The sequence below is a fragment of the Pyrus communis genome, chromosome 16, assembly GCF_963583255.1.
Source record: "Pyrus communis chromosome 16, drPyrComm1.1, whole genome shotgun sequence".
Classification (NCBI taxonomy): domain Eukaryota; kingdom Viridiplantae; phylum Streptophyta; class Magnoliopsida; order Rosales; family Rosaceae; genus Pyrus; species Pyrus communis.
In genome coordinates, this window is record NC_084818.1 from 10,674,175 (window position 1) to 10,683,851 (window position 9,677).

The following is a 9,677-nucleotide window of genomic DNA, read 5'->3' on the forward strand; positions in this document are numbered from 1 at the left end:
TTGTCAATCAAAATATATATGTCAATTGTGGGCAACAACGTAACTATGTGAGGGTGGGACAATTCACAGCATGACCGAAACAAGGTGATGGTGAAGTCTCATGCGTGTGAACTTTCTGTAATTATGTGCCTCGCCTTTTATAATCGTGTGGATGCTAATGGTGGCAACTTTGAGTTGTTTAGATCATTCTAAATGTGAATTTGAGGCGATTTTCAATTTCAGGGACTCGAACTTGGATATAGATGGGTCTTAGGCAACGTTTCCGGCGCAATCTGGACTTTATGGCATGACCTATTTCAAGTGACCTGTTGGTCGGGCTACGGATGCGAGGCTTATTGTTGATTTTCTAGGTAACTTACTCAATCTTCTGTTTGGTTCCATTTTTCTTGTGCTTTTCCACTACTTTTGCAGCCAAACAGAGACTTTGGTTATTAGGAATAGGAGGTCAGATTTCATGCATGTTTATTGCTTGTATTTGTTCAGCAATTTTGTCATTTGGCTCGATATTTTCCTAATCCTGTAACATACGGGAGGCCCTCCATTTGACAGGTCAATTACACCACAAGACAAAGACTCCAAAACTGGACAGAGTTTGGACTAATCACTAGTCATTTTCTTGCCCAATTTTCCTTTGTATCACTAATTATGTCAAGAATGATGTTGATGTTAAGGCATGTAATGGAAAATATCTAAATCATCATAGGTGAAGTTAGACCTATCTTTTTTATACAACCGATGGTCAAAACTACTCTAATTTACGTAAAGAAGATTTGAATTGGGAGCACACATGTGAACACACTGCTCTGACCAACTGACCTAACTCATATATGCATGTCTCCACACTAAGTTAAACCTTAGAATGTACATTGTGCAGAACTTTTAGAGCAATATTTAATAGATATGTCGAGCCACAATGTGCTTGTTGCTAAGAAAATGACGCCACGTGATATCGATAACCCCAAGATGTGTATTAGTGTCGAACACAAAATTACTAAACGGCAGATATGAGATCTGATTTTATGCTTTGTGGCATTAAACTTTGGCAGCCGAAGCTCTAGGGTCGCCATGTATAAGCCCATATCTGAAATCAATTGGACCTGACTACAAGCATGGGGCAAACTATGCAACATTGGCATCCACTGTGCTTTTGCCAAACGTTTCCTTATTTGTCACTGGAATCCAAGTTGAAGAGTTTCACCAGTCCTCGGATCAACAAGGTGAGCATATACATATGAGTACAATGTCTTGACCAAATTGTTTTAATTTACGTTCGTATGCCGGTTTTTGTTGGTTCTGAATACTTCGATTGTTGTTGCTTAGAACTGATAAGATTTCCTTCCCTGGTTGTTATTGGGAAATCACTCTACACCTTATACATTGGCCGAAACGATTTCACGTCCAATTTGGGAGCCATTGGTGTGGTATCTTCCTCAAGTGGTCTTACAAATTGCTTGCACCATCAAGGTGAGCTATTACTTGATTCTATACTGTTTGTTGGTCAAATGAGCTTTGGGCTTGATCATCAATGGGATAAAAGCTTTCTTTTACCAGTTGCATAAAACGAGCATCTCACATTCATGGTCACGTACTACTTGTATGTTATAAAAAAATGAGGCATGTTGTTTCATGCAATGGGTGCATTAGTTTTTTCTCCTTAGAGGAGAGGAGAAGCATTCCTCAGTCACTATTGCTTGCAACATTTGAGAAGCAAAAATAATGTTTACGGTTATATAAAAATGTTCACTTGCTAGACTGTTTGGTAGTATAAAGACTTTTCTTTTTACCAGATTGTTAATTAGAATTTTTGTCAAAATATGTGATCTAGGTCACAATGTTGCAACACAAATATTTGTTGGAGAATAATACATACAGTTACCGTTATAATATTAAAGAACTATGACATTTGCACATTGCTTATATTGGTTTTCAAAATCTATAGGAACTACATGGATTAGGAGGGCGTGCATTTCTGGTGCTTAATCTGGCACCAGTAGGTTGTTATCCATCATCTCTGGTGGGGCTTCCTCCTTCTGAACTTGATGCATTTGGATGCTCAATTGCTTACAGCAATGCAGTTGTGGACCACAATAACATGTTGAAGGAGGCACTTGGCCAAACTAGAGGCTTCCTTCCAAATGCTTCCCTCATATATGCAGACACTTCTCTGTTTTGCTAGAGCTCTTTAGACATCCCACATCTCATGGTATAGCTCCCAATCAAGGTTTTCTATTCAACTAGGCTTTATATCTTTAGAGAAATGTTTCTTTTTTTTGTTTTGACAAACTTATATTGACAGGCAAATACTTATGTTGTCAGACTATGAATCTGGATCATACACTCAAAACGAATCAAACTAATATATGGTGCACAATCAATCTGACAACTTATTGTCACGCAGTACAACAAGAGGACATTTCCTAATAAAGTTACAGCAAAACACAAACTTACTAATCATTACCATAGAATAGATCAATGGTCTTAACACAAAGGTGATCAATGGGAGCCCTGTGACTGCAACAGCTTGTAGTGACCCTTACAACTATGTGAGCTGGGATGGAGTCCATGTCTTATTCTTGAAACGCTATGTGGAATCTTCGTTTTTATATTTCAGGAATCACTAGTCATGATGGAGATAGGCTATAAAACTATATGCTAAACCCAGGTCACTTTCTCTTTAAATAACCAAAATTATTCCATGCTGATGGATCGGTTGTTGGCTAATGTAGATTATGTTAGAGTAATCATATTCTTACGCATTAATGTAGAACTTTTACAGTTTCAAATGCTGCAAACTGCAAATCATTTTATGCTAAAAGAACCTTTTAAATTTTGTCCTCTACGTTTTATCTGTTGAATGTTATAGGCACAAAAGCCAAGCTGCCGTCCCTTCTGAAAACACTTAGCCAAGTAAACATGCATGCATTTTTTTTACAACTGAACTTAAAAAAGTACTTACCAAATTGTTTAGAACTTAGAAAACTATTTGGCAGCAAAGTAAAACCATGACGCCTCTCGTGTGTAGTCTGAGAAGAGATAAGAGACTGAGGAGGATATACAACTGGTTACAAGATAGATTATCTTCTGAGGTAGAGATGCGGTAACGACATTGGCACGACATTACAAACTTGAGAATACTTTTCTGTCATCATTCTAAAGTTCATAAATAAATTTACTTCACTATCACAAGTTTGTATGGAAAGAGAAGGCGTACACAAGGGAAAGAACTAGAAATAAAATTTGAGTCAAGGAACATCTTCATGTTCAAGGTAGGGTTGAGTTCTAGTCATGGATGCAGAAGGCATTCTACTTCTCCCAACCCAAAATGTATCGAACGCCACATCTTTTTCAGACTGCTTCTCCATAGATTTAAGTTTCCTCCATGTCTGCAACTTGAATATGACTATCATTACCAACCCCAAAAATGCTAGCCCAAACACAATTCCAATCACAAACAGTTTCTGGTGCCTCTTTTTCTTCCCCCCTGGCGGGCGCTCTGGTGCTGGTGCTGGTGGGGATGGAACAACAACAGTGAAATGCCCTAGACCACGCGTAATGCACTCATTTTCACTAGTCATATTTGAGATCTCAAAGCTCCCCCCGTCACCAAATTGGACACATTTTCGTGTCATATTTTCCCCTTCCGCAACATCAATGTGAGGAAACCGGATTGTGATGGGGTCACCCTCGGTAGTGAAAGTGAGCTTCTGGTTGCCAATTGCTGTTGCATTTGGAGAATCATAAGCCATGAATCCAACAACAGGAGCAACCAATGTATAATTTGACACTTCGTAGTAAAGTGAAGACCAATTGCCTAAATTTTCAAACACTATAGCTAACCTTCTGCCAGAAGGTATTGGTATAACCCTTGGTGGGATATAAAATGAACTGAAATTTGCACCTCTACTCCAAAACTTTGCAGTAAGGATCCTAACAAATGAAGCTTCCATGCCGGAAAAATTAGCCGGGAGAGAAATGTTGTACAGCGTGCCGGTGTGAGGGTTACTTAGGCTTGCATTTGCATAATCACGGAGGAAATTAGTCAAGGACAAAGGATCATAGCCATTCGAGGCTTGCGTGCATGACCGCAATGGCAATGACAAATAAAATAAGATCATCAGCCAGATTATGCACCGGTTGAAGAACTCCATCAATCAATGCAACCCTGAGAGTCTCGTGATTTTATTGTTAAATTCTTCTTGAATTGCAATCACATATATCCATCTGTATTCCACATCCATTAAAGCTCCTATTATACAAACCTCCCACAATTCATAACGAATAAAGAATCTGAAAAAAAATCCTACAAACTCAAAGGCAATAAACAATTTGCATGGTGCAATGAAAGAGGTGTCGGCAGAATATGCCCAAGAAATGAAGAGATATGTTAATATTGTTGGCTTAGGTTTTGAGAAGGTAAACCAAAATCACATCACCAAAGTAATATTCTGCAAAATGAAAGCCTGCTGCATGAGTCTAAATTCTTCAAAATCGTCCTCGTTTTGTCTCGATGTTCTTGGAGTTTTTCCTAGGAAATAGAGGGCAGGCATTTGGGATGTATTGGAGAGGTTGAGGGAGAAGAAATGGGGGGAGTGGAACATATGGAATTTAGAAGAGTTCTGGCTGTTGTTTGTGTAATTTATTCTATGAATATGGAAAGCCATGCTAGTTGGGGCACCAAATAAGAAGGGGTCCAATTTATGAGTTGTTTAAGGTGTTATTTTACTATTACAATTGTTAATTGTTAATTTTTGTTTTTTGTTTTTGTTTTTGTTTTTGTTTTTTTTGAATTCCTAGTTGGTTGAACTAGCTGATGAAGGAAAGGGAGGAGTGGCTTGGTTGCTTGTGCTAGCAAATGCTTTGGAGGTTTATAGTTCCACAAGAGAAGACAGAAGCTCCGGACCCTCTAAAGTGTACAATTAAGCATTATTTTAGGCAACTGATTTGGAACCCTCTTCGTTCAATGAAACTCAAAAGTTCTTTAAGGATAAAAAGGGAAAAGACACAAAAGGAAGGACAAGCAAAAAACATATCACGTGGAGGAGTGAGACAAAGACACAAAATAAATATACAATAAGGGGACGTTTGTTGCGCCGGACTATCTCGGACTGGATTAGCTTCAAGGACTAAGCTGGACTGGCTTAGACTAGACTAAACTGGACTAACTTAGTGAAGCGTTTGGTGCAGTATTGGACTAAAAAACTGGATAATAACAAATTCTAATATTATATTATTTAATATATAAATTATTAATATTTTATTATGATCTTATCTTTTTCTTCATCTTTTCCTACCATTTCCATCCCACTCTTTTCCTCTTCTCTCATCGTCCCACCCTCTCCCTCTTTTTTTCATCTTAGACCTCTCAATTCATGTCTCTTTCTCATTCCTGGTCAAACTCCTTATTGATTCCAGTCTCTATTTCTCTATCCTCCCTCCCTTTCTAGCTATGCGTTGTTCAAATGGGACCTCACGGCTCCAATTTTCCCGACGAGTTTCAGGTTTCCCGATGTGTTTTCCGGCCAACCCTCGTTAAATTGGATGAAGTTAGCATCACCAAAAAATTCATCACCATCCCTGGACCAAGATCTTAGCTCTGAATGCTCGAATCTGTCATGGATTTGAAGAAGCCCAAACAGGCCGAGACTTCCAGGCCATTTTACAGCCACATTCGACCACATTTTGGCCTCGATTCAGGTAAAATCGTAATCTTGTCACTTCCAACTTCAATTTGGTATATTTTATATGAAAGTTGGTTGTGAAATAGATCTGAAAGAGAGTCGGAAAGTTAATGATTGATCTAGGTGACCGGAGATGATGAGGAGTCTATCGGGAGTCGTCGTTGAGCATGACGAGGACGAGAAAGAGAGGATAGTCTTAGCTAGTCCCATGGTTATTGGAGGGTCTCGCTAAGACCCCTTAGTGAAGGGTTTTGTCCATGCTAGGCCCCTTTAGTCTCATTAATGTTAGTCCCAGCATGGAACAAACACAGTATTGGACTAATAACTAGTCCAGTCCAGTCCAGTCCAGTCCAACTTAGTGAGGGCAAACAAACGCCCCCTAAGTTCATATGATAGGTAAGTCCTTCTCCATGGCCCCATGGATGAGTCATAGGGTATACATTTTAATTATGCAGTGAGAAACAAAAATGTAGTCCCTCGATTTCATATTTCGTAGTGCATACAGCTGCATATAGCTTTCTTTTCTCCTTTTCTCCACAATAATTTTTATAATTTTATGTAGGAAGATTAATATTGTTTTATACACATATACAATGACATCTGTCCTTGATTTAAGAAGGGTGTTTGTTGATGATACGTTGTATGTAATTGAGTTGACCTTTGTAGTGGTTTGGTTCAAATGTCTTATCCTATTTTTAAAATTAATGAATAGGTAAAGATTCCAATATCCAACTATAACTATGAAAGTTACTCAGTGTTACGGTGCGGTTACATTTTCTTTATTTGTAAGTGAGATTTTAAATTTGAATCTCGTGAATGACAAATTTGATACCAAATTAGGTTGCTATTGTGTAACTTAGCTAAACTTCATCTTCCTTTGACAAAAAAAAAAAAAAAAGAACTCTCCCCTTCATTTGTGTAAATATATCGTTGTATTGTATCGAACCATAATAATAAATTAATTAATAAATAGGGCAACGATAAGATTTATTCAGTCGAAAATAAACTATATTACAATTTGTTATAGAATAAAGTTTTTTTTTTTTTTTTTTTTGTTTTTTTGTTTTTTGTTTCCAATATTATTGCCGAAAGAATTGGCTTTGTCATCTGTTAATAACAAGAGATTTTTCCAACTACCGAATATTCAATTGGTACTTGGACATCGATATATTTTCAAGTGCAAAACAACATGTTTGTCAAAGCTCAAAACAAAATAACCTCTCATTTACTATCTCCAAATCCGATAAACCAACTTCTCTCCTCGGTGAGAGCTTTCTCTCCTCTGTGAGAGTCCGCCTGAGTGCGAGTCCTTTCTCCCCGGAGTGATTCCGTGGTGTGATTCGGTTTCCCGGTGATCAGACCATCCTTAAGTCCTCAGATCTGACGGTTTTGAACCCGTTTCTGTGATCTGCAGAGCCTTTACTCCCCTTGAACCTCTCTGTACGCCATCAACCTTGTTTTCCTCTCACGACACCCATCATAAATCGTAAGAGCAGAGGATCCACACGGCTTCGAGATTCTGGCGGACGCCGATCGGCATGGCGTCGTAGGTTGATCTGACGGCTGAGATCCAGGGAAGCTCTCGCACCTTTGAGCTCCGGTGTGCACGTACCTGGAAACATCCTCTTCTCCAAACACCTCTGCAGATCATCCAGCACAGCGAACGATGGCGGATGCGTCGAGCAAAAGAGCAAAGCGTCATCTAAGTTCTGACCGAGGGATACTTCTGCATCTCTTCACTCCGGTGTGAGAGTGATTGACTCTCGCGAGTTCCGCATCTAGGCGTGTGGCTACAGGTGAGTCTCGATCGTGTGTTTTGTACTGTGCAGGTCAAGATCTTGGGGTTTGGGTAACTGAGGCTCTGAAAGCAGGATGGCGTGGGGTGACAGGGCCTAGGGTGACGAAAAGGATTTGGGGCTTTTCAAATTGGTGTGTTGTTCTCCACGAGGGTTGCAGTGGCTGTGGTGTTGATCTGATTGGGGGTGTTATCTCTGTCAATTTGGTTTTGTGGAATCTGTGAGCTTGGGGGTTTCTACTATTATGGTTCGTTTTGGGGGGGGTGGTGGACTCCGTCAACTGGAAGGTAGTAGAATGGGTGAGGTAAGGGATTAGGGTGAAGGGAAGGGGGTGGGGTTTCTCAAACTAGGGTGAATATCTCTTCGAGGGGGAATGGGGTGGGGTGGTTTGTCTCTAATTAGTGTGTCTCTCTCCGAGAAGTAATGGGGTGGGTAAATTGAATCGGGTTGAGGGGTTTTAATTCTGTCAGTCGGGGTTTGAGGGGGCAGGATCAGTGGATGGAAAGTCTTGGTGACAGGGAGGAGAAGAAAGAAATCAGTTAGTATTCGGGGTGCTTATCTGTGTGTTTCTGAGTTTGTGTCCAGCAAGTCAAGCATTCTTCATCGTCTCAGGCTGGCCGTGTGGGGCAGTGCTGTTCCTTTGTGATGGCGAAAAATGGAGTGGATGAACTGGTGATTCAATTGAACCAAACACTGGATTTATCAACCATGGAGCAGGGAGTTAAGCTGGTTGGGAAAGTCCTAACGCCAAAACCATTGAACAAGTGGGGAGTCAGGAATATTCTCAGAGCGGCGTGGAAAGAATTGGGTGAGGTGGAAATAAAATGGGTAAGGGAGAATGTCTTTATTATTTCGGTCAAAGATGAAAATGTAGCCTCAAAAATCCTTGAGCAAGTTCCCTGGGCAGTAATGAAAAAGGTGTTCTCTGTCGTGAAATGGCCTCCGGAGCTCGCTTTGGAGGAGCTGGAGCTGGATGCTGTTCCATTTTGGGTTCAAATAAGGGGAATTCCGCTGGGCTTAGCCTCTGTCGAGAACGTGCAGCGTGTAACCAAAGAGGCTGGGAAATTTATAGCTATGGAGGATCCCGGACACGCTCGTGGATTTGTGCGAATCAGAATTTTAGTTGATATGGAGAAGCCATTATTTAAGGGATGCTGGATTCGAAGGGACTCAAATAAGGAAACCTGGGTGGAATTCCGGTATGAACGGCTTCAAGATTTTTGCTACAGGTGTGGACGGATCGGGCATATCAATACAGAATGTTCCGTTGAGATGTCTGGAGATGGGGAGGTGGCGTATGGAGAGTGGATGAAGGCACAGCCGGTAAGGGAGGTGGCGATAGCGAAGAAAGTGGAGTATGTGGGCAGGGGGGAACGCCGGCAGGCTGGGGCGGTGCGCGGACCAGGCATCACGGCTGCACAGAATCAAAGTAGTTTACGGAATTTGCAGGCTCAAGGAATGGAGTGCAATCAAACCATGGAGTCAGGGGGAGCATCACAGAGTCGTGGCACAGGTCAAAAAAAATGGCGTAGAAGAATGCGGGGGGTGGCAGAGGATACGTCTTCCTGCTCAGAAATGGAGAGCATTAAAACAGTGGGTGAAGGAAGGTCGGGCGAGGTCCAGGGGGGCAATAACTTTCTGTCCGCCCAGGATGATGAACCATTATGGGGTAGTAAAAGAAGTGGGGATGCACAGGATAATATGCTAACTCAAGCTCCACAGAAGAAATTCAAGGGCCCGGATACGGAAGAGAATTACCAAGGAAGGGTGGTAGAAACAGGGAGGAGGTTAAATTGCAAGGAAGGAGATCTATTGGGGGAACAAATAGTCCATACGACGGGTGAAGATAAGGAAGAAAAAAGTGAGAAGCATAGAGGACATGAAGTAATGGAAGGGGAGTCGGATATTGTTAAAGGAAGGCTGGTGACAAAGAAGGCGGGCAAGTTGGCTCGGGGCGGTGGCGGCTGGCCTTCAACAGCCGCAGGCCAGCCATGAGTTATATATTCTGGAACTGTCGTGGGCTAGGGTCGGCAACGACAGTCAGGGCTCTCCATGGGCTTATTTTCAAAAAAAGACCCTCTATGATCTTTTTATCAGAGACTAAAATGAAAGATCATAGAATTTTAGGTGTGAGGAGGCGATTGGGTTACTTACATGGCTTTGATGTTTCGCCAATTGGAATGGCTGGAGGATTGAGTTTATG

The 9,677-nt window shown here is 41.1% G+C and overlaps 2 protein-coding genes and 1 pseudogene across 2 annotated transcripts; 2 read left to right on the forward strand and 1 right to left on the reverse strand.

The window, feature by feature from the left end:
- Positions 1–142: 142 nt before the first annotated feature.
- Positions 143–2,238, forward strand: LOC137719790 (GDSL esterase/lipase At4g01130-like; annotated as a pseudogene).
- A 1,004-nt stretch (positions 2,239–3,242) lies between these two features.
- On the reverse strand, positions 3,243–4,148 carry LOC137719791 (uncharacterized). Its single transcript, XM_068458810.1, has one exon. The coding sequence runs from the start codon at positions 4,146–4,148 to the stop codon at positions 3,243–3,245; it is 906 nt and encodes a 301-aa protein (XP_068314911.1).
- A 3,196-nt stretch (positions 4,149–7,344) lies between these two features.
- Positions 7,345–9,469, forward strand: LOC137719792 (uncharacterized). Its single transcript, XM_068458811.1, has 2 exons — positions 7,345–7,422; positions 8,060–9,469. The coding sequence occupies exons 1-2, from the start codon at positions 7,345–7,347 to the stop codon at positions 9,467–9,469; spliced, it is 1,488 nt and encodes a 495-aa protein (XP_068314912.1).
- The last annotated feature ends 208 nt before the right edge of the window (positions 9,470–9,677 follow it).